This window comes from Moschus berezovskii, chromosome 19, assembly GCF_049115385.1.
Source record: "Moschus berezovskii isolate FMDL1 chromosome 19, NW_MosBer_1.0, whole genome shotgun sequence".
In the NCBI taxonomy this organism is placed as follows: domain Eukaryota; kingdom Metazoa; phylum Chordata; class Mammalia; order Artiodactyla; family Moschidae; genus Moschus; species Moschus berezovskii.
In genome coordinates this window covers 74,724,927-74,749,003 of record NC_142478.1, presented here as the reverse complement: position 1 = coordinate 74,749,003, position 24,077 = coordinate 74,724,927, and the positions used below count along the sequence as shown (strand labels likewise).

Sequence of the window (24,077 nt, the reverse complement as noted above, 5' to 3'; positions counted from 1 at the left end):
CTGCTCGGGAGCCCCAGCCTCTCTTGGTGGCAGGGTGGAGACAGATCAAGCTGCCTCCCTTACTAGGGGAGTTTGGTTTGGAAGGTGGGAGACCACTGCCCCGGGCCTTGAAGCCGGGGGGGTGCGGTGGGCACTGAGAGCTCAGGGCTGACCCGGGAGTGCCCGGCAAGGCCCACGGTAAGGGCTGGCAAAGGTGTGGCGTGGGGGCGGCTGGGTCACAGCTGTCCCCGGGGGATTAGCGGGCCGGGCTCCCCTCAAAACACCAGCACCACCTCCCGCCCCATCTTGAGACGCTCAGGCGGCACTGGGGGGCCCTGGCTCCAAGTGCCCTGCAGGTGGGCAACTTGGATGCTTCCCACGTTCCCGAGAGCTGAGCTCAGTCAGAGCATAGGGAACCTCCTGTCTGAGTGCGAGGGCGAAGGGTCTCCAGCCTTGGCCTCCCCAGGAGTCTGCCCCCCACCCCCCTCCCAGGACCCAGGGAACAGGCCCCCAGTGAACGGCTCTCCTGCGGCTGGGGCCCATGGGCTCAGGGACGGGAACCAGGCAGGCTGGGGGCTGGGGGTCTGCTCACTTTGCAGGATCGCTAGATGGCCCCCGCGCATGTGCTCAATCATGTCCAACTCTTTGTGGTCTCATGTGGCCCGCCAGGCTCCTCCGTCCATGGGATTCTCCAGGCGAGAATACTGGGGTGGGTTGCCATTTTCTCCTCCAGGGGGTCTTCCCGACCTAGGGATGGAACCCGCGTCCATCAGCAGCTTCCAAAACCACATCCTGCTGGCCAGGGAACAAGAAGCGAAGAGGCTGAAAAAGGCAGGACTCCAGACTCGGTGGAGGGGTTCAGAGCTTGTGGTTTATTGACATGAGCATGGGGGCCCTGGGACTTGTCCCTCAGATGGGGAAACTGCCATCCCGTCTGGAACAAGCCCCTTCATGTGGAACACCACTTCCAGAAAGCCCACCGAGATGCACACAGATAAACCCCTGGCAAGGCTGCAGGCATATCTGGCGAAGCCTTGGCGGAAGCGTGCAGGTCTCTGGGGGTGCCCCCAGAGCTGCAGCTGGAAGCAAAGCCAACAGCTCATCCCGCACAGGCCCACCTGGTCCGTTTGGCTCAGGGCCGGGTCCAGGAGTGGCAGAGCTGTCCACCCTCCCTGGGAATACTGCAGAAGTGGCCAGGACACCCGAGTCCATGGTGGAGCTCTGGCTGCGGGGCAAGGGCGACGGGGGGAGGGGGTGCTGAGCGCTGGCCTGGGGAGGGCAGGGGTCACCAGTAGCCAACTCAGGGCCCCAGACGGACAACCTGCGCCTCTCCCTTGGGGCCTGCCCCCTGCCGTTCTCCCAGGCCTGGACGCTGAGGGGAGGCTGCGTCGGGGGGCCCAACTGCCCACCCCTGCTGGCTGTGGAGTGGCCCCACTTGTAAAAGCAGGGCTCCAGCTGCTGTCTTCCACACGAGGAAGGCGGCGGCATCAGTAGCTTGGCTCTTCCCCAACCCGCTTAATGCTGAGAATAGACACTAATAACACTTAATCACCCCTGCCTGCGGGCGTGGAGGGGCGCTAGTCCCGGCACCATCGCCCCCGCTTCAGAATCCCCGTCTGCTGCAGGAACTCGCAGTGACCCCGTGCCCTACCGAGGGGACACGGAGGCCCAGGGCTGCACAGGGACCGAGGGCCAGCGCTGGGCTTGGGGGGACCGTGGCTCCCAGGCCAGTGCCTCTGGCTGCGGGCCCTCTGAAGACCACGGCCTGAAGGGGCAGTGGGTCAGGACCCGAGGTGGCCGAGGTGCCCAGTCCAGGTGTGTGGGGGGGTGGACGGCCCTGCGACCAGGCGCTGCAGGCGGCCAGCCCCTCTCGGGGAGAACAGGGGGCGTTCCCTCAACGCCCCCTCCCCAACCTGAGGGCCAGCTGACCCTGTGCTGGGAGGGCCCAACGAGGGGGCTTCTGGCTCCTGGAAGGCGGGACCTTCGGGTTAGAGCAACATCTGCTCACTTGGCCACCAAAGCTCTGAGCTGCGGTGACCAGCTTAAGAGGCTTCTACAGCGAACCCGGGACCCCGCTCAGCAGCTTCATTCCTGCTGCTGGGGCTGGGGAGATGGGGGTGGCAACGCTGAGCCTGGGAACCGGCCTCACAAGGGGCTCTCAGCCCCTGCTCCTGGGTGAGGAGGGCCTGGGCTCCCTTGGTGCAGCCTGTCCTGGGCCCTGCTGCTGGGGGGACTGTGCCTCCTCGGCACCTCGTGGCCTGGGCCCCCCCCCAAGCCCCTCCTGCAGCTCAGTCCCCAGTGACCTTCTCTGAAGCCTTGCCTAAGTCACCTGCGACCCTTCCCCATCCATCACGAGGATCCTAGGTCCTCCGGTCAGAGGATCCCCCGGCCCCGCCCTGCTTCCAACTCCACACGAACTTGGGGGAAGCCAACTTGTCACGCACTTCCTGCAGCCTTGGAGCTGCAGGGGCCAGCAGGCGGTGGGCAGCGGAGGTCAGGACCAGAGCACAGTCTCCCCTCTGCTCTCCTGCTGCCTCCAAACGCGGCCAGGGCCCCTCAGGCGTGCGTCCCGACGAAACCAACTCATCCACTGACACACCAGGCCCTCCGGAACATCCCAGACAGCGGCATGGACCTGCTGTCGGGTGGAGCTCGGTCCCTCAGCCTGGGGTCCGATCAGAGATGGGGACGAGACCAGGAGGGTGGGGAGGGCCACGGTCACCCCAACTCTGGAGCCCCCAGGTCTGGCCCAGGCCGTGCAAAGGCAGAAAGAATTCTGCTGGGGAGAATTCTGCTCAAAATCATGCCGCTCTGACAAAACAAACCCTGCTTTCGTTAAAAAAGAAAAAAAACAAAACAAAAACTGAAGCCTGAAGCGTGCTCCGGGCATCCATCCCAGCCCAGCGGCCCCAGCCTTGCCCACAGCGGCTTAAGGCACTTGAATGGCTTATTTACACCACCTGGAAAAGTTTGTGTTTCAATCCTGATTGAAAGAAAAAAAATCTCAGTAATACTGCAAAAGGAGCGTCTCACACACACACACAAAATCAATACTTAAAAGTTTCCTAGGGAATAAAATAAACGTGGAGCTCTGCTTAAGTTACACAACCCACGGAACCTCTTGGCACTGACAGAACACGGACCAAACCTGAAATACTGCTTCTGAAGGAAAAACGTTTCCCTGGGAGAAGACCACAGACAGGACACACACGTCTCTGTCTGGGCGTCCCCTCCTTGGAGCGCGAGTGGGCACCTGGGAGGCCACGGGTGGGCACCCCCCAAATCCTCGGTCACGGGCAGTCGGGGGGAAAAAGAAACCTCTGCGGGGCGCCCAGGGCACTGGAAAATGTCTGCGGCTCCCGGTCCTGCCTGAGGCCCCCAGCCACCCCGCGTGCGTTCCTGGTGTCTTTGGTGTGGCTGTGGCCACCACCCGCAGCCTGGGTCCCGCCCCCTGGCCCCTCCGGAGCCACTTTCCTCCACAAGGGCGCTCTCCTGAGGCCGCGGGGGGCATCGCCTGCCCACCTCCCGCTGGGCCCTAAGGCATCTGTGGGGGAGGACCGTGGGGTGCGGGCGGGGATCTGTGCCTCCTAGCTTCTCTGCGGAGTGTCGGGCTCCGGCTCCAGCAGGTCCCGGGGGTCCCGCAGGAAGACTACCACGGCCGTGATGTTGTCGTGCGAGCCCCGCTCGCGGGCAGCGGCCACCAGCTCCTCGGCCACATGCAGCCCGCTGCCCCGCGGCCCTGCCAGGTGGCTGCGCACGAGGCCGGCCACCTCCTGGTGGGGGACCACATCGAAGAAGCCGTCGCAGGCCAGCAGCAGGTAGTCCTCGGAGCCCGTCAGCTCCCGCGAGGCCGTGTCCGCCTCCCCAGACACGTAGGGCTTCTGGAAGACGTCCCCTGGGCCGGAGGAAGGTGGCGGAGAGGGTGGTAAGGGTCGGGCGCCCTGCGCCTCCCTGACCGCGGGCCCTTGCCGGCCTGCGGCCACCCCACCTCTAGCGTGCAGAGGCTCACGGGGCACACGGCTGCCAAAAGGAAGCTTCGTGCGGTGCCAAGTGCTCCGGGGGGTGGACAGAGCAGGGCGGTGAGAGGAGGGATTGGGAGGGGTTGGGCCCCTGGGGGGCCTGAGAAGAGTGGGGAGGCATTTCTCAGCCCTGCAGAGAGGTCTGAGCCCCCGACCCGAAGTCCCGCAGTCGCTGGAGGCTGAGAGGAGGAGAGGGAATGCTACTTTGTTTTTAAGTCAGAAAAACGCCTCATGGGCAGGAAACCATGGTAAGGCGGACCAGCCTTATTTACGGACTGCCCAAGGGCTTCCCCCGGATCCTCGGCGACTCAAACTGCCGTTATGTGGCTGGGAGGCAAGCTGCTAAGGCGTCTGCACCTGCACCCCGGGTTCACCCGAGCCCCTCCACGGGTGACCCTTCCGTGCCAGGCCCCCTCCACCCCCTGGACTCCTTACCAATGGCTCTGGACACAGCCAGAGTCCCGTTGACTCTCCAGCAGTCCATGTGTGATACGAAGCCACCGAGCGCCTCGATGCGGTCCTTCTCGTCCTGCAGAGACAGCCAGGGTGAGCCGGGGGGGCTGGTGGGCAGGCAGGGGTGCCCACGCTGCCCGAGGGGAGGCCAGCTGGCTTCCAAGGCAGCACTGGGGACCGCGTGGCGGCGAGACAGGACAAACTACCTGACCCGCCCCCCGACACAGGCACGGCCAGCAGGTGCGGTGCCACGGCGGACGCGCGCCCTGTCCCCCACAGCGTTCCGGGCTCGGGGAAAACACTCGCGGCAGCAGAGAGAGCCAGGGCGTGGGTCAATGTGGGGCCCTCCACTGCTGTCTCTCAGGGACGCTGTGCCTCCCCGTCACGGGCCCCTGGGCAGGGTTAGGGTGACACTAAACAGGCCCTGGACGAGCCCTGGGCACCCCCATCCCCGCCCCGGGCACCGTCTGGCTCCCCAGAGCTCCACCACGGGGCTCCAGGCCTCAGAGGACCACACAAGCCCGGCCCAGCCTCGAGTCCTGAAACCATCTCCAACCTCCGGAAGCTCCAATCTCTGGAAGCTCCGAGCGTAGGCGTCTCCAGACGCGGCTGCAGCCACCCCTGCGCCCGCCCTGCAGCTCCCGTCTCTGCCCCCTGCCCGGTCTAGGCAGGGTGTCCTGGGGCACTGGCCCCCTACCACCCCGGCCGCCCTCCAGCCCCAGCCTCCCCACTGCTGAGCTCAGAGGGGCTGGCCGGGGGTGGGGTCCCATGGCTCCGCCCATCCAGGGCCCTGCCCCCGCTGCGTCCTTCCACGGGCCACGCCTGCCCGGCCTGCTCACCTGTGCCCCCCACTTCTAAGGTGGCTTGCCCATCGCCTGCTACCCCCCACCTGCAGAGCCCGGAGTTCCACTACCCCAGCCCCACCCATGCTCACAGATGACTGTGTGTGTGTGTGTGTGTGTCCCATAGCCGCTCCAGGCCCCACACTCCCAGGGGGCATCCCACCACCAGCTCTGGGGCCTCATGGCAAAGGCATGGCTGCCCTCCTGGGTGCCAAGGCCTCCTGGACTCCGCATCCCCAAAGTGCAGACCCTTCCCATAGCTGCCCGACAGCTTCCCCGTGACCCGGCCCCCAGCTTGCCCTCTGCTGGCCCCACTGTTCCGGAAGCTGCCAGGCTCCCTACCAAGTGCATCCTGGAGTCTCAGCGACTGCTCCCACTCCCCCGCCTCTGGCCGCCTGCTGGGCCGCACCTGCCATGGGGGTCTGCCTATGTCCACATCCCCACCACCTCCTCCTGTCCTGCTGCCCTCGGCCCCAGGCCGGGTCCCTCCCAGCTCCGACCTGGCGCCACCCCTGCCTGAGGCCTCCCACACAGCCCAATGCTCCTCGCCTGTGCAGGAGAGGACTGCTCGTTAATCCTGCCTCCTGGGCCACCTGCCAGCAAGTGCCCAGCCCCATCCTGCAGCTCTGGGCTCCGTGTCGCCGAGACAGGGAGAGCTCTGTGGGATTCCTGGTGGCCAGCGCGCCCAGTTTCAGGGGACCCACTGGAGCGAGGCAGGGAGCCCTCCCTCTGGAGGAGTGCCCGGAGCCCCCGGGAGCATGGGGCCCTCTTACCTGCCGCTCGGGTCTGTGCGGCTCCATCAGCTTCACCGCCTGCCCCTGCTGCACCAGCAGAACCTGGGAGTCCCCGAGCCAGGCCACGTGCAGGGTGTTGCCCACAATGAGCGTGCACACGCCCGTGGTGCCACTCTGCAGCCGCTGCAGGGAGAGGGTGCATGCAGGTGAGGAGAGCAAGGAGGCCGTGGGCACGCGCCCACCCCGGCCAGATGCCCACCCCGGAACGGCGCTTAGTGGCAAACAGGAATGGACCCACACAAGCAGGGACCCTGCGGCGTGAAAGGGGAGTTTGCATCAAATCAGCACGCGCAAGTGCTGCCATCTGCAGTGTCAGAAGGTGGACGGCTGGGGGGTCCGGGGAGCAGGGACCACAAAGGCTGGAAGGATCTTCGGGGGTGACGGGGATGTCTGCTATCGCCGTGAGGGGCACACGGGCGCAGAAACACGTGCCAACACCTCCCAGCCGGTACTCTGGACGTGTGGAACCTGTCACGTGTCAATTACACCTCAGCAAAGGTGTCTCTGGATCATCACAGCCTCAGCTAAGCACCTGCTGCAGGGAACCCCTTCTCACTCCTGGGTGGCTGGGCGCCCACCCCGGGGTCTCGGACCTGGAAGCTTTTCTGTTCAGATGCAAAGTCCAGCCTCGCTGATCCTGGTGAGGGTCTGTGCTGACTGAGCCCCCTTCCCCACACCCCCTCCAGAGCCACACGGCTGTTTGCTGGTCTCTAAAACCATCTTAGCATCCACCGTGTGGGGCTGGAGGACCCTTCCGTACGAGGGGAGGGGAGGTGGGCAGTCAGGTCAGGAGCGGGATGCACCCTCTTTTCCTTCAGAAACGAACGGTGGGTCCCTGTAGCTGCGACACCGGCAGTCCGGGGGCCTGCCTGGGGGCCGGGGGAGGTGGTTATAATGCTGGAATAGTAACACCTCATTGTTATTTTGTCTCAGTGGTCCGCGGTCAGTCACCTCCCACGTCACCACCGCAGAAAGAGCACATGCTGTGATGGAGGCTCATGCTGTGATGGAGGCTCCAACGAGGGAGTTCTTAGCAACAAGGTGTTTGAGGTGCCTGCTGTGTTCAGACAGGACGCTGCTGCTGCCTGCTTGCAGATGAGGGCAGAGTGCACAGCCTTTATGCGCATGTCGCGGAGGTGGTCTGGAACCAAACCCTTGAGGCCTCTGAGGTCTGCCTGCCCTGATCCTGTGCTTTGTTTTCTGCATTTTACGATGGAGAGATGAACCGAGGGCCTTCTGAACCCTGAAGCGGGCCCTTGCTCCCAGAGCTAACTCCTAGAGTGCGCTAGTGTCTGCCCTGGACATGCTCCGTGACCTGCACGAGCCAGCCGGTCTGAGCCCAGATGCTCAGCCACTTCCGTGGTCCCTGGCCCAGGCCATCTTCCCTGCTCCGATGGCTGGGGACCGCCCCATGGCCCAGACCCCTAGGCCTAGTCAAACCATCCGATTCTCAGCTTGCCGCGGTGCCTGCCCACGGGGGCCACGCCGTCCTCTGTCCCCTGGCCGAGCCCGGGGGCTTCCCGCGTGGCCCCGGCGTGGGGTGGCGTCTCCTCCTGGGAACCACGAGGTAGAAGGCCGCGCGTCATCCCGCCGCCCCTGATTAGGAGCCAGTCTCGCGGCGCGCCCCGGGAGGCCCGCACACCCTCTGCTGGAGAGAGCCCCGCGCGGGTTCCGGCCACAGGCCCGTCGAGGCGGGAGCGAGGGGACGCGCCGGCCCGCCGCCGCCTTCCTCGCCGAGGCCCGCCCCCCGCGCTCACCTCCCGCCGGGCCTTCCGGAGGAACATCTCGTCGGTGCGGCGGAAGGCGGCGCGGAGGGCCTCCGCGGGGTCCGTGGCCAGCTCCGGCCGGCGGGCGGCGGCCGCATGCACGTGCACCGCCGCGTACCTCGCGGCGTCCGCTCCTCCGTGCCCGTCGAACACGGCGAAGTAGGCGCGGTCCACCGAGTCCTGGCGGGAGCGCGGGGCGGGTCACGGCCTGGCCGCCCCCGGGCGGAGCCGGGCGCCGGGGCCGGGGCCTTGGGGAGGACGACCCGCGGGAGCCCCAGCTTCGGCTCCGGCCCGGCTGGGGGGCGTGCACGAGGGCAGGGCCCCAGGCGGCTCTGGGGGGAGGGCGGGGTGCAGCTCAGCAAGCAGGGGGCCGGGTGGGCGCGGACGATGAGCCCCGCTGCCCGACCCCGGGCAGGTGCTTATGGCAGCCGTGGGCGTCCCACTTGCCTGAGCTCCCGCGAAGGCCCCGCCGGGCAGCAGGGTCCCCTCCCACCCCGGGCCCCCACTCACCTCCAGGCCGAAGAGCAGGTTGAAGGCGGGGAGGCACACGTGCCGGTCCTCCATCCTGCGGCGGGCGTTGCGGATGGCGTGCGCGGAGACCAGCCACTGCCGCTGCGGGGCCCGGGCCGCCGCCGGCATCTGCTGCTGCCACTGGCTGCACGCCTGCCAGAGGCGGCCGAAGAGGCTCCGCGCCAGGCCCCCGGCGTCCAGTACTGAGGGCCAGGACGGGGGGCTGTTAGGGAGGCACCCCTGCGGACCCCCAGTGGCTCCCTGATGGCATCCCCCTGCTTCCCAAGACCCCTGGAGCCCATCAGCCTGACTGCCTTGGGCCTAAGCAGCCTAAGGACCCCGCTCACAGCCTGTGTCACCAGCTACAACGTGCCTGGTTTGGAAACACACACGCACACAGGAGTCCCTGCCTGACTGCACCCCCAAGGAAAGAGCCAGAAACGCAAAGATGATTTAAGAACAAGTACAGGACCACTAATAACTGTGCATGAATTAAAAACGATGTACATCCAACAGAGTAAACTACCATCTGTTCTCCCAATGAAGAATTAAACTGTTATTAAAAATGATTTGTCTGTAAAAAGCAATTATTTTTCAACAAGAAATAAAACTGTAAAAAAAACAAAGTTAAAAAAAAAAAAAAGATTTATCACGTCCAAACTCTTAACTGCCATCCAGCCCAGCAACAGCACTCTGGGGCTCTATCCCAGAGAAACAAAGGCTAGCACACGAGACCAGCGCAGCGGTCACAGTAGTCTTATCTGCAACAGTCAATAGCGGTAATTGGCCCACATGTCCTTCAACCGGTCAATGATAAATTCTCGTACACAGCACCCCAGACAGCGGTCAGTGGAAGGAAGGAAGGAGCTCCTGACACACACAGAGCTGGTGACTCTCCAGGGAACCCCGCTCAGTGGAAAAAGCCAATCGTGCGTGACATCACTTATCTGCATCCTCGAATGATGAGAACACAGGGCTGGGTGGCTGTCGGGGCTTAGGGTGGGGGCGGGCAGGGCTCAGGGTGGCCCCAGCGGTGACGGGCACCCGTGTGGGGTGAAACTACAGCAAGATCCTAGTCATGCTGCTTCATCGGTTTCCAAGACGCTACCACTGCGGACACAGCTGCGAGGGCCCTCACTGCCACTTCTCACAGCCGAGGCCACGGCTCCCCGAGACTCGAGTTTAATTTCAAAAAGTGCAAGGATGGAACAGAAATCGACTTTGCAATCACATGAAGTGCTTACGTGACAATCTTTTAAAAAATCAACACTAAGGGGAAAAAATGTGAAAATAAGAGGGAGAGGGGGAATTCCACGTCTGAGCATGAGAACGTGAACGCCTCCGACCCACGTGGGCCCAGGTCTCGGAGGCGGGAAAGTCACAGACCCCACAAGGTCAGCAGAGGACGTCTGCAGGGCAGGGTCCCGGGCCAGGCTTTTCCTTAAGGACACGTTTTTGTGCTTTCCCCATTTCCCACTGCAACCAGAGGCTGGTTTTTGTTTTTTGGGCTGTGTTGGGTCTCAGTTACTGCACGTGGGATCTAGTTCCCCAACCAGGAATCTACCCAGGCCCCCTGCATGGGGACCGTGGGGGTCTCAGCCACCACCGGGAATCCCAGGAGCTGGTTTTCAGACAGGTCCATAAACGCTCTGACACTTTTCCTTGCAGAGTGGGGCCCAGCTCGCTGGGGGCGCGGCAGAGGCTCCCCCGCCCTGCCACACTGGGTCTCGGTCACGCCTCTGCCCGCAGCGGGGGTTCTTAGAACTCCTGAGCGATGCCAGTTTTGCAAGAATGGCTTTGAGGGACAGACTTGCCTGCGCTCCACTCCCATGAGGGGGATGAGCTGATGAGCGTGGCGGGCCCAGGCCTTCTAAGAGGGTGGGCTGAGCGGGTACCCCCTGCCCTGGCCCTCGGAACCCCCAGGCCTGGCTCAGGGCTGTGAGCCGCACCAACTCCTTCCTGCCAGCAGGTGGTGCTGGCTTCCCGCCAAGGGGCCAGGGGCATTCGTGGGCTGGCTGGCAGGCTTGGCAGAGGACAAAGGCAGTCTATCATCCCCCGCCGCAGCCTTGGGGCAGGAATGCGGGGCGGGGCAGGGCTGGAATGTGGCTGGGCGGGGAGCCAGGGAAAAGGCCACGTGTGTGTGTCCCTCTGCCCTGCATGTGGCACTGGCGTTGGGGGTAGTAATGATGTCAGGCGGTGGAGGAGCCAGGTAACCCTCTGTAACATATAATGGAGCAAACCGATGCACGGCGCGCTTACGTTACATGATGTCACACATCAGTCGTGTCTCAATTACAAACGAGGAGGAAGCAGCAGTGGACCAGGAAGGGGCATGAGTGGACAGACCTGCGGAGGCTCTCGCCGCCTGCCCCCCGGGACCCACCCTGTCTCATGGCAGGCGTCCCACCCGACCCCCACACCCTAGCCAGCCCCTGCTCAGGGCGGGCCCACCGGACGCACCCCACGGCCTGGCCCAAGGCTGCAGTCCTGCTGCAACTTGAGCTGATCTCCACCCCGGGGGAAAAACTACCAGGAAAGCAACAGAAGGGCCTGCAAAACGGGGCCTGCCAGCTCTGGGGCTCACTCCTGGCCAGGCTCCTCCGGGTGCGGACTGCAGGCTCAGGAGCAAGGCAGCTCTCAGGGACCCCCAAGTCACCACCCGACTGGGTTCCCAAACCTTCGCAGCTGAGACACAGCCTGGACTCTGAATTGTCTACCCCTGGACCCTGCGGCTGCCCCAAGGTCGGCTCCCACGTGTCGTGCTGAGGCGGGAGGGCAGGCCCACGAGCGCTGCAGGCACCCCGGGCTCCTCCGGGCTGCCCAGGGCAAGGCTGTCCACCACCCGGGCTGTGGGGCTTGTCCTCCATGCTGGGGAGGCCTCTCCTGGAGCTCGGACTCTGCCACACTGTCGTGAGCCCGGCACCGCCCACCAGCAAAATGGGCAAGGAAAGGGGGCCGGGTGACCCGACGCTCCCCCACAGTCTGTCTCCGTCTGAGCCCCCAGGGCCCCAAGGGGGAAACTCACGCATCACAGGGGCCTTCTCCTCTACTCCATCCCCGCCTTCCTCCTCCTGCTCCAGCAGCTTCCTGAACTCAGTGAGGTCCGACTGCAGCAGCTGGGAAACCGCCTCGTGGGCCAGGCAGGCGGCAAGTGCCGGTGGCGCGCTCCTGGGGGCGGGGGCCTGGAGTCAGGGCCCCGGGGTCTGCCCCACGCTCCAGGGACAGCCCCGGCCCCTTCCCTCGGGGAGGCCCTTCCGGAAGCAGTGGCGGCTGCTCACACGCCGCCCGCGGCCACGATGGGCAGGTGGGCCTCAGGTCCCTGGGGAGCCGGACAGCCGTCCAGGAAACACCATTTATGGGGTGGTGCCTCGCTGGAGCTGGTGGGAAGGGGACCCACGGACGTGTGAGCTGAGTCTACGGACGAACGGCCCAAGGTCCAGCCTCGAGACAACTCCTGGTCCCCAACACCAGCCAGGGAGCCCTGGGGGTTGGGGAGCCCTACGAATCGAGTCCTGTGCGTTACAGATTCTAAGCCCAGTGCTTTGGAATGTGACCAGGGGTGGAAGCTGGGCTGCAGCAGAAGCCACTAGTTACGATGAGGCCCCCTGGGAGAGGGGCTGCCGATGCAGTCATGCTGGCATTCTTACTGAAGGGGAAACGGGGGCAGTGACCCCAGGGAGCCACCCCGCGAAGACCGGCGAGTGGGTCTCCAGCTGAGGACCGCCAGCAACAGTCAGAGGCACCGGCTCGGTAGACACGCGGCTCCGGGACCCCAGCCTCCAGAATCTTGGGACAACATGGCTGTTGTTGAGGCTGCCTGGCCCGTGGCACTTTGTCGCTGCGGCCCCAGGAAGAGAATCCGGGGAGTGTCACCCCCACGGGCTGTGAGCCCCTTTCACACTGGGTCCCGGGGGAAGCAGGCCGTCCAGGCAGCTGGGGAAGGGGGCTCTGGGGAGGCAGCTGCCAGGGTGACGGGGTCATGCCCTTGGTGTGGCCAGACGAGGGATGTGACACCACCTGACCGGGCTTTTCCAGGCTGGCCTGGCCTCGCCATGGAGGGCAGGCGGGCGATGGACCGGAGGGGACGGGGCTGGTGTGTGGGGCAGGGGACCGGGTGGATCCGCAGTGCGTCTCAGGCTCCCGGGAAGCCAAGCGGCCTGGGGCAGGTGGGCACGCGGTCTGGGTGGGTGAATGGGGTGGGGCAGAGTAGCTGAAGGGGGCTGGGGAAGTGAGGTCACTCCAGGGGTGCCACCTGGGGCTGAGTCTGGGAAGCGAGACCTGGCTGGCTGGTCCCAGGGCAGACAGACTGCGCACAGCTGAGGGTCAGCGCAGGCCAGGGTGGGGAGCAGGAGGGGCCAGGAAGCCTCCTGGCAGGAGAAGAGGGTTGTGCAGGGGCTCCAGGAGGCCTGGGGTGGAGAGAGTGAGGCCAGCGGGAAGCGCTATGGGAAACTCACCACGGGCTCTGGGGCGTACGGCGCAGCCCCCAGACTCAGGGACCGGATCCCACCACGGAAGGCCCCAGCTCTCTGGGCCCCAGGGCTAGCATCCTGGCCTGTCCCTGAGGCTGGGCACGCCCAAGGGCAGCTGCACACTGTGCTGGGCAGAGCCAGGCCCTCCCAACAGCTGGGCGGGTGTGTCCCTCTGGGCAATCCCTGGATAGTCTGCAGAGGGCCTGAGGGAGCTGCTGGGATGAGTCTGTCATCTTTTTTTAAAAATGAGAAGGTGACTCAGTGGCGCAGCCTCTGGAACCTGCCTTTGAAAAACGGCCAGTGGAGACCCGAGGAGTGCGTTCCTCAGCCCCGTGGGGATTTCCTGCCAGGAGGTGGGCCTTCCCTTTTCACGGTGGGGAGAAGTGTGCCTCTGCTCCCTGGTTCCCAGCGTGGGGCGAGGCCACAGCGGCTTCCTGTGGCCCTGAGTCCTGATGGGGGGGTCAGGGAGGTGGCATCCGGCCTTGGGGACAGGACAGTGCCTGGCCGTGGGCCCCGCCCGGCGCCCCGAGGCCACCGAAGACTCCAGCGAGGATGCCTCATGACAGGGGCCAGGTACAGAGAAGCGCTCCGGTCTACCACCCGGCGGGCTTCCAGGGAGCCCGCAGGCCAGAGGCGGAGATGAGACTGCCTCGCAGTGACTAGCGTGTCTGGCCCGCCCGGGGGCCTGAGACGTGACCCCTGACGACGATGAGGAGGAGGCAGCGGTGGCGGCTCTTATGCAGGGTCCATTCACAACTGGCACGCTCGGGCCTGGACAGCCACGCGCCTGCACACGGGCTGCCGGGTGCGTGTTGACCGCCAGACGGGGGACACACAGGAGAGAAATGCTGGGGAATGCTGAGAGTAACGGAGGCAAGTCCGTTCAAACGGCTGGAGGGCCTTCCCTGCTGGGGGACTGGGTGCTGTCCCTGGTCGGGGACCTGAGATCCCGCAGGCCGTGTGACGCAGCCAAAGAAAAAAAAGCTGGAAAATATGACTTTAAAACAACGCGTTTTAAGATCCTTTGAAGGGCGTCCCTGGCTGCTCAGTGGTAAAGGATCCACCTACCCATGCGGGAGACGCGGGTTTGGTCCCTGGCGTGTGAAGCTATCACGTGCTGGGGGCAGGTGGGTAACTAACTCCCATCAACATGACTGCTGAGCCTGTGCTACCTGTGCTGCTCTAGAGCAGCTACCGAGACCCGCAGGGCCCAGAGCCCCTGCTCCACAGCCAGAGCAGCCCACAGCCGCATCAAGGGCAGCCCCGCTCGCCGCTCCTGGAGAAAAGCCTGTGCAGCACGAAGGCCCAGCACAGCCAGAAACAATAAAAACAATTTTTTAAACAATCGTTCAAGGTTGAGAACTCCCTGGCGGTCCGGTGGTTAGGAGTCTGCAGTCTCACTGCAGAGGGCGAAGGTTCGATCCCTGGTCGGGAACTGAGATCCCACCAGCTCTGGGGCTGTGACTCCCGACCTTTCACCCGTCACCAGCAGCAGGCTTGCACCGTCTGCCTGCGTGGACCCCTCGGGCCAACCCCCGTTTCCGGCTCAGGCCCCTCCCTGGGCAGGAGGCTCCTCTCACCCTGCTCGGGCCCAGCAGGGACAGCGGTCCAAGGGGCTGCTGCAGGCTTGGTGCCCTTGAACATCCCTTCCGCCCGAGTGCCACTGCGGTGCCCAGTGCGTGCCCGGCCCCTCGTCTCGCCCCCCGTCCAGCCACCCGAGCCCCAGCATGGACTCAGCCGGCCCCAGGCCCACTCAGCTCCCCTGGTTTGACTCTGAACTAGTTCCCCAAAGTAAGAGCAGCCAGCCTCACCCTCTGCACGCTCCACGCAGACGGACAGGCCACCCACGCTTTCAGACCCGTGGCCATCATGCCACCACGGCCATCACGCCCCCACGGCCGACTGGACAGGCCTCAGGCCCCTCCCAGCAGGCTCCGGGGGTGCAGGGCGGGAGCTGGCTTGCCTCCAAGGACACCGAACGCCAGGATTGGGGGCTAGCAGTGATGGGTGCAGCCCCTGGGAGGGATGAGGCTCCAAGTCTGCCTGGCCCCCCAGCCCCACCCACGACCGTCTCCCTCGGGCGGTCCGTGGCTCTCCATCTCCCCGACTCATGCTAAGCTGCTCACGACCCTCTGACCTCATCTTCGTGGCCTGGGCAGCAGGCACATGGCCACCACAGCTCGGGTCTGGGCGGCTGGGGGAAAGCGTGGCCTCGGGCCAGCCTCTGAGCCTCTGCCGCCCTGTCTGTGAGAGGACAGAAAGGGGACCTCACACCAGTACCCACGAGGGGCTGGACCGAGTCCCCCGGGAAGGACCGCCGAGGCCCCAGGTCAGAGGGGAGCCTGTCGGGGAGCAGGGCCTCGGCGGGAGGGGGATGGGGTGCACGGGGGCGGGGCCCCCAGCCCCGCGGGATGGGCACCCTTACAGGGAGGGAGACACAGAGGAGGAGGATGCCCCGGGCACTCACAGCCGGGCTGGGCACGTGTCGACGGGCCAGGTTGCACACGGGGCCGGGCCGCACCCGCAGTTGAGACCAAGGTCGGGGTGGCCCTGACTGCTGGCCGCCTGGGTGCGGAGACAGGGCCCTCACATTGATCGAAGACCCGCACCCTGCAGGCTGCAGCCCCGGGAAACCGAGGTGGCTGGTGGTGGGGGTATTCCCATGTGGAACGTGATCAGCAGCAGTGGAAGGTGTGGGTGAAGCCAACAGGGTGTGGGTCATGGTTCCATATCCCCCTCCCCGCGTCCTGGGTCCCCATCCCGCACCCACACCACTCACCGGCTGCTCAGGAAGCCCAGCGCCAGCTCCACCAGCTCGCCCTCCACCTCCTCGAGGCTCAGCACCGGCCCCGGCACCTTCCATGGCAAAGGGCTCTCCGGGCTCAGCGGGGCTGGGAAGTCGTGGAGGAGCGCGTCCAGGAAGCCGGGGGTCTCCTCTGCCGTCTGGCCACTCTGCTGCGGGGACCCCGCGGCCATGCCCAGGGCCTTCACTGTGTGGGGAGGCGCGACGGTCAGGACCCGGGGCTGGGGGTGACCATGCCCAGGCTCTGCAGCACTGAATGCCCACTTTTCTCTGCTTCCCCTTGGAAGCTGGAGCCACACCAAGAACAGGGCTCCAAGTGGAAGGGCAGGGCCGCCCGCCCTCGCACGCAGTTAGTTCTGAGGTCCACGTGGGAGGGACAAACCCTGATGGGGTACCTGGGGGGCCCAGAGGGGTGGCTTCTGGAGACAGAGCTGGGTGGCGGGCAGAGGGATTCCGGCTGGAAGCAGAAGCCATGCTCCTGGCAGAGAACAGCCCGAGCGGGCAGAGGCAGGCTCATGCAGCCTGTGGCCTGTGCAGGGGGTCCAGATGCCCCAGGTGGCCGCTGGAGGCAGCCCTGTGGTGCAGCAGAAGGCTCCCCCGGGACACTTAGGGCCTGGGGGCGTGATCAGGCCTTACGTCCTCCCAGGAGGAGTCCCAGGCCTCCTGAGGCTTAAAGGGCTTGACCACGGGGTAAGGGTCCCCAAACATCCCAACTGTCTTGGGGTTTGAATGGCTGGAGGATGGGGGCCCTGGGGGCCCCTGACCCTCTGAGGATCAGAGTCTCCGGGAAAGAGGGGCGGGGGCAGGCTTGGGGCAAGGGAAGCAGGACAGGTGATGAGCAGAGGGTCTTGGGGGCAAAGGGCGGTAAGTGAAGAAACATGTGGAGCAGGAAATGGCAACCCACACCAGCAGTCTTGCTGGAGAATTCCATGGACAGAGGCTACAGTCCACGGCGTCACAAAGAGCTGGACACGACTGAGCGGCTGACACACACACGTCCGTTCTGTGGCACTGTCTCTACCCTGAGCAGAGATGTGTTTTTATGAGAAACACGAAGGCGTGACTTACAGGATACTTTCGAATTTAAGGAGAGAAGGTTCTGGGGACAGGCTCACTCTCATGGTCAGCCCTCCCGTCTGTTCACAAGTGAGGGAACACAATGCAGCCCCCGGCCACAGAAAGCAAACAGGGGCACAGGGTGGAAAATGAAGTACCATCAGGTCAGGGTGGCCGGGACACCGTGCTGCACCCACAAGGGTGTGACTGTGAGGTGAGGGGACCCGGAGAGGCCAGGGCGGCTGGAGCCACGGACACACAACAGGAGGGCGGGGGGAACTACCAGGGAGCTGGGGTGCCCTCGGGCAGAGGAAGGCCAAGGGGAGACACGGAGCTGTCCCCAAGGATCACCGGCCCGGCCCCCCTGCAATTCCAAGCCCTGAAATCGCTTGTGAGATGTGTGATCAGGGTCAAACAGGCAGACAGCCGCTCCCAAACCTCCCAGGATTGGAGGGAGTCACACAGTGGAGGTCCAGAAACTTTACCTTCCACCTCGCTGCCAGGAGGGGTTGGGGGGTGTTTGGGGGCCTGATCTGGGGACGCTGTTCCCTGGGCCTGGAGCCCGCCCCCCTCTGCAGTAGCCAAGCCTGGTCTCTGATCTGTACCCAGCGCCCCTTGCAGAAGCGTGACTGCCCCTGCGGGGTGCTGGCTGGAGACTCTCAGGGCCTGGACCAGCCCCTCCTTGGAGAGGCAGGTGGGCATTACCAGGAGCCCCAGGTCTGCTTTCACGCCACCTGGCAGGACAAAGGGCCGGAAAAGAGCAGGATGCGGCACAGCCTTCCCCGGGACGCCCGGGGTAAGGGACAGGGCGCTCTTCTTCCTGCCCATGCTCTTCTTGACCAGCTCCCGGCTCCCGGATCCCATGCCAACGGGAGCCCGGGCTGAGAGGACGGCAGCAGGGAGGCAGCCCTGGAGGGCGGCCCGGGGCCCTGGGCTCTCCCGGGACCACCCGAGGAGCTGCCCAGTGAGGACGGAGCCTGGTCACCGGTCAGCAGGCAGTGGCCAGCAGGATGCGGCGGGGTGGGGCCGGGTGGGAGCACCGGTGGGGGGCACTGCTGAGAGGCGGGGGTGGGACCCGGGCCTGAGGGCCTGTGGGGGTGGGAGGGACCCTGGGCCGCCAGCCCCGCTGCCACCTGCTCAGCCCGTCTGGCCCAACGTGGCCCGTGGCCAGGCCCTCCTGTTCTTGGCATGAGGCCCCCAGGCACTGCTTGCAGTGGAAATAATGGTGCTGCCACCTAATGCCTGCAGGGGACCAGAGGGTGCAACCCACTAAGGGGCCTCTGGCCCCTCCTCTGGCTCCCCAGATGCGGAGCTGTGACCCCCACCATACAAGGTGGGCTGCAAAGAAAGGGCCAAGTCAGGAAGCCGCTCCCAGCCCACTCCTCGGGGGCTGCTGACCTTGGGGGGCTGGCCGCTCCCAGACCCCTCCCTCATTTCTGTGCCCGAGAACCCAACACCCGCGCGCTCTGCCCCACCTCGGCCAAGAGCCCCACAAAGTCTTCAGGGCTCTACTGCCCTTCTGCTCGCACCTGACTTGTAAAAGTCTATTTTTCTCTTTTTTCCATTTAAAATATCTACTTTCCTCTAGTTTACCCATCTTGACTTAGAAGCTCAACTTGCATGTTTGTGAGCCTGGGGTTTTCTCCGCCCCATGGACAAGGCAGCTATTTGGGGAGTCCTGCTTGACTTCCCAACGGGAGGGAAAAGAGAGACAGCCTCAGGAAAGGAAAACTGCACCACTGTTAGAAAAGCGCCATCTTCACTGTCACACATTTTCCTATTAACGGAGAGTCTTACTTCTTCATTCATAAGCAGCCACTGGGAAAGGTATGGCAGAAACCTTTCCAGACTGTTTCCTATGTATATATTTTCTTCTTTTTAATACATTTAAGGTAAAGTAATGAGTATGCTCCGTCAAGTCTGACTCTGCAGCCCCATGGACTGTAGTCCGCCAAGCTCTTCTGTCCATGAGACTTTCCAGGCAAGAATCCTGGAGTGGGTTGCCACTTCCTACTCCAGGGGATCTTCCAGATGCAGGGGTTGAACGCGCATCTCTTGTGTCTCCTGCATTGGCACGTGGATTCTTTACCACTAGTGCCACCTGGGAAGCCCAAGGCAAAGTATACTTAACACATAACATCATTTTATTCATTTTAAGTGTGGGTTTCCCTGATGGCTCAGTGGTAAAGAACCCACCTGTCAATGCAGGGGACGAGGGTGTGATCCCTGGGTTGGGAAGATCCCTTGAAAAGGAAATAGCAACCCACTGCCTAGAGAATCCCCATGGACAGAGGAGCCTGGCGGGCTACTGTCCATGGGGTCACAAAGAGTCAGACACGACTTAGTGACTAAATAACACGTGACATACAATTCATCCTTCTACTCAAGTGTACGGTTCTGCTGCATTAAGCACACGCACGTTGTGCAAACACCACTTTCACAGGATTGACTTCTCATGAGATTATAACCTGTCCCCCCACCCCTACCAGGCCTCCGGTTATAACAGCACCCTCTACGAGAGGCCCCTCTGAACATAGCTGCCAGCAACGTGAGGGCAGAGAGGCGGGTGTCAGCTTCCTCCCAACAGCCTCTGCAGGTGCGGCCTGAGGCCTGGCCCCTTAAAAGAGGAAGCTAAGGCACTCGATGGAACGCGGTGGGCAGCAGACAGGTCCCACAGACAGCGCTGGCTTCGGGCCAAATCAGACAGGAATTCTAGGAATGACCCTGCGGAGGTTGGCCTGGCGGTCTGCATCCTGTTTACCTCTCACGACTGTGCCGACTACAAGCCTGGACTCAACCCTTCTACATTGAAGAAACAGGCTCCGGGAGGGTCAGCAAACCCCCACGGAGGCTGCACAGGCAGGAAACGGCCAAGCCGGAATCAGGCGGGGTCTTCCCGGCCTTTGTCACTTCCAGCTCAGTGGCAGGAGAAAGACTTGAAATGTGACCATCGGCCGGATATGGCACGCAAGGCAGAAATGAGCCTCCAGGTCTACGTCCCGTGGCCCCGGGGGGCACAGCTCACCCTCGGAGCCTGCCCCAGGGGATGTCAAGAGGACGGGTGTCACTCAGCACGTGTCACTAAGGGCACGGTCCCCGCTGGGTGCCAGGCTGCGGGGCGGGGCCCAGCACCGTCGGGCGGGCCAGGCGCTGTTAGGCCCGGCACGAAGACCCCTACTACGGCGAGCTGCCACTCCCCTGCTGCACAGAGGCTGAGGGGCCCGCCTGAAGCCGCGCAGCTGCAGCGCGGGGCCTGCGCCCGGGGTTCCATTGCACACGCGGCTGGCTCACGCCGCTGCACGCAGCCCGAGCGCTGGCTGGAAACGGATACACTCGGGGCCGGGCCGGGATCGGGGGGCGCAGCTGCGGCCCGGCAAGGGTGCGGGGGGCTTGCTGGGGTAGGGGTCTGGGCCGGGGGGCGGAGGGGAGCGCGGGACCCCGGGCAAGCGGGCGCGTCGCGCCTCGGCCCCGCACCGCGCGCCCCGGCTCGGCCCGGAGCCCCCCGCCGCGCCCCCGGGCGCGCAGCCCCCAGGCCCGCCCCGGGCCCCCGACCCCGGGGTCCCCGCCCTGCAGCCTCTAGCCCCTCGCGGCCGCCCAGCCTGCCCTTCCGCCTCCGCCGGCGCACCCCTGCCGCCAACCCCCTGCCCCCCGGCCCCGCGGCCCCGCGCCCCCCAATGCCCGCCGGCCTCACCCTCCGCCGCTCGGCCGCCCGGCGCCCGCCTGCCCGCCGATCCGGCCGGCCCCGCCCACTTCCCGTCCGGCCGGCCCCGCCCACTCCGCCTCCGGCCGGCCCCGCCCACTTCCCGTGCGGCCGCGGCGCAGGCGCAGTCGGGCCCGGGCGGGCGGGGCCGGCCTCTGCTGCCCCCTGGCGGCCTCCGCTGCAGGGCGCGCGGCTCCTCCGCCTGCGGCGGCCGGGTAGGTAGACAAAGCAACCCCTTCCTCGGGGCGCCCAGACACTCGGCAACTTGCGCAGTGGAGAGCGGGTCAGCGGCTGGTGGAGCGGGGGTGCCACCCGACACTGCCCGGGGCTCACGACCCTTTTCAGTCAGTTCGGTCGCTCAGTCGTGTCCGACTCTCCGCGACCCCATGAATCACAGCACGCCAGGCCTCCCTGTCCATCACAACTCCCGGAGTTCACCCAAACTCATGTCCATAGAGTCGGTGATGCCATCCAGCCATCTCATTCTCTGTCGTCCCCTTCTCCTCCCGCCCCCAATCCCTCCCAGCATCAGAGTCTTTTCCAGTGAGTCAACTCATCTCATGAGGTGGCCAAAGTATTGGAGCTTCAGCTTCAGCATCAGTCCTTCCAATGAACACCCAGGGCTGATCTCCTTTAGGATGACTGGTTGGACCTCCTTGCAATCCAAGGGACTCTCAGGAGTCTTCTCCAGCACCACAGTTCAAAAACATCAATTCTTCGGCGATTATCTTTCTTCACAGTCCAACTCTCACAGCCATACATGACCACAGGAAAAACCATAGCCTTGACTAGATGGACCTTTATTGGCAAAGTAATATCCTTCTGCTTTTTAATATGCTGTCTGCTGCTGCTGCTGCTAAGTCACGTCAGTCGTGTCCGACTCTGTGTGACCCCATAGACAGCAGCCCACCAGGCTCTCCAGTCCCTGGGATTCTCCAGGCAAGAACACTGGAGTGGGTTGCCATTTCCTTCTCCAATGCATGAAAGTGAAAAGTGAAGTCGCTCAGTCGTGTCCGACTCCCAGCGATCTCATGGACTAGGTTGGTCATAACATTCCTTCCAAAGAGTAAGCGTCTTTTAATTTCATGGCTGCAGTCACCATCTGCAGTGATCTTGGAGCTCAAGAAAATAAAGTCTGACACTGTTTCCCCATCTATTTCCCATAAAGTGATGGGACCAGATGCCATGATCTTAGTTTTCTGAATGTTGAGCTTCAAGCCAACCTTTTCACTCTCCTCTTTCACTTTCATCAAGAGGTCTTTGAGGTCCTCTTCACTATCTGCCATAAGGGTGGTGTCATCTGCATATCTGAGGTTATTGATATTTCTCCCAGCAATCTTGATTCCAGCTTGCGCTTCTTCCAGCCCAGCGTTCCTCATGATGTACTCTGTGTAGAAGTTAAATAAACGGGGTGACAATATACAGCCTTGATGCACTCCTTTTCCTATTTGGAACCAGTCTGTTGTTCCATGTCCAGTTCTAACTGTTGCTTCCTGACCTGCATACAGGTTTCTCAAGAAGCAGGTCAGGTGGTCTGGTATTCCCATCTCTTTCAGAATGTTCCACAGTTTATTGTGATCCACACAGTCAAAGGCTTTGGCGTAGTCAATAAATCAGAAATAGATGTTTTTCTGGAATTCTCTTGCTTTTTCGATGATCCAGTGGATGTTGGCCATTTGATCTCTGGCTCCTCTGCTTTTTCTAAAACCTGCCTGAATATCTGGAAGTTCACGGTTCACACATTGCTGAAGCCTGGCTTGGAGAATTTTGAGCATGACTTTACTAGTGCATGAGATGAGTGCAGTTGTGCAGTAGTTTGAGCATTCTTTGGCATTCCCTTTCTTTGGGACTGGAATGAAAACTGACCTTTTCCAGTCCTGTGGCCACTGCTGAGTTTTCCAAATTTGCTAGGGACCCTTAATTTCGTATTGCCACAAACTGACACACAGTATCTGCAGGCCTGGAGGTCGGAAGCCTGCAGGGTTTCAACTGCCTACATTCAAGGGCTATCAGGGTGCCCTTCCTTTCTGGGGGCTCTAGAGGAGAATCTGTTTTCCCTGCTTCTTCAGCTTCTGACCCGCATCTTTTAGCTCATGGTCCCCCCACCTTCGGAGCCAGGAAGACCCTTGTGATGATTTTGGGCCACCCGGATGGCCCCGGGTGATCTGTTCTAAAGTCAGATGAGCAGCCCTAATTCAGCCTGCAGCCCTGACTCCCCTTCACCGTCATCTAAGAGCAGCACAGTTCCAGGGCCCAGGACCCGGACATCTTTGGGGGGCCGCTTCTCTGCCACTCTAGAGGCCAAGGGAGAAAAGTGGGGGCCATGCTACACGGCTTGTGGGATACTACTTTCCCGACCAGGGATCCACCATGTCCCCGGCCATGGAAGTGGGGAGTCCTAACCACTGGACCGCCACAGAATTCCCTGGAAGTATTTTAACACCAAACAGATAAACGTTTAGGTCAAAGAGAATGTTTTAATATATAATATTCATATGTTCATCTTTATGTCAATGCAGTTGTATATAAACTTTTTTGGAAGAGCCCTCAAAAGCCCCACTGGGGCCCTGCCCACCTGACCTCCAGGTGGGCACACGGCCTGTGTCTGCCCAGGAACCAAGCTTCACTGACAGGAGTCTGGAGAACTACGTCGGCCGATTTGGAAGAACAGAGACGAGAGGGCAGTGGGCATCTGGGCAGAGAAGGCAGGCTGGGGCCCCTTCTCCTCAGGCCTTCCTAGATTCTGTAACCTGACCCCACCCGCAAGTTAGCATGGTGACCCCAGCAAGGCCTGTGGTTAAGTGCTTATGACCTGCGACCTTCAACACGCTCCTCAGCTGCACCATGTCCAGTTTCCATATCAGGAAAAAGGGGATCAGTAGCTGCCAACCTCCCCTCCCAGGCTGTTGTGAGACCCTGCCTCAGTGCTTCTCAAAGTGCACCCGGAACAGGTCTGAACTGACGTTCGAGGGCCGCTGTGTGGGTGAGGGGGTCCTGGGACAGCTGACGCCCACGGGCCTCCCGGGTGGGCACACGCGAGACCCTGCAGAGCACTGATGCCCCCCAAGACCAGCACCAGGGGTGGCGGGGAAGCGAGGTGTGCCGCCTGGCCAGGAGCGTGCCTCCTCCAGCGGGCACTGGGCCAACCCCACTCCCAGGAGCTGACCAGCCCCGTGGCTGGTGTCAGCCCATCCCGCCCCGTTCCTGCCCGCCTCAGCTCCAGCCCCGGCTCTACCCTTGGGAAAGGAGCCTCCCACATCGCCCGGCCCACCCGGCCCGAGGTCCAGCCTCTCGGGGGAACCTACGACCCAGACTGCGGTCTGTGTCTGGGCAGCAGTTCCAACCTGCCCCGCGTGCAGACTTGGGGAGGCGTTTCACAGGGCCCCTCAGGCAGAGGCCTGGCAGGGGGCAAAGTCCCAAGGTGGCCATGTGGTGAGCTGAGGGGGTTGCCCCCAGGTGGAGTGCACAAGGAAGCAGGCAGCTGACCTGTGTCCTGCGGGTGCTGTGGCTCCCCTGACACTGCCGTCTGCCGCCGCCCACCTCTGCCCGAGGGGACACCTGTGTGAGAACTGGAAGGGGAACAGGCCTGGGGGTCCCGGGTCACGTGTGGGCCCCCGCACGCAGACCCACACCGTGGGCAGTGGGTGGAGGGAGGGCCGACACCGGGGGCGCCCCCCGGCCAGGAC

General features: G+C 63.4%; 1 protein-coding gene across 1 annotated transcript; it reads right to left on the bottom strand.

Annotated features, from left to right (window-relative positions):
• Positions 1-828: 828 nt before the first annotated feature.
• PPM1F (protein phosphatase, Mg2+/Mn2+ dependent 1F) lies at positions 829-20,443 on the bottom strand. Its single transcript, XM_055404921.2, has 8 exons — positions 20,383-20,443; positions 15,612-15,822; positions 11,389-11,531; positions 8,364-8,566; positions 7,845-8,033; positions 6,067-6,210; positions 4,434-4,527; positions 829-3,874 (listed from the first exon to the last, which is right to left on the bottom strand). Exons 2-8 carry the CDS (start codon positions 15,806-15,808, stop codon positions 3,567-3,569), a joined length of 1,278 nt encoding a protein of 425 aa, XP_055260896.1. The 5' UTR covers positions 15,809-15,822; positions 20,383-20,443; the 3' UTR covers positions 829-3,566.
• Positions 20,444-24,077: the final 3,634 nt, after the last annotated feature.

Coding starts and splice junctions, on each gene's coding strand:
- PPM1F (XM_055404921.2), bottom strand. CDS start 15,808: ATGGCCGCGGGGTCCCCGCAGCAGAGTGGCCAGACGGCAGAGGAGACC. Junction 8,567..11,388: donor GGAGAAGGCCCCTGTGATGC/GTGAGTTTCCCC, acceptor CCTGGCCCTCAG/TACTGGACGCCGGGGGCCTG. Junction 8,034..8,363: donor ACCTGCTCTTCGGCCTGGAG/GTGAGTGGGGGC, acceptor CGCTCCCGCCAG/GACTCGGTGGACCGCGCCTA.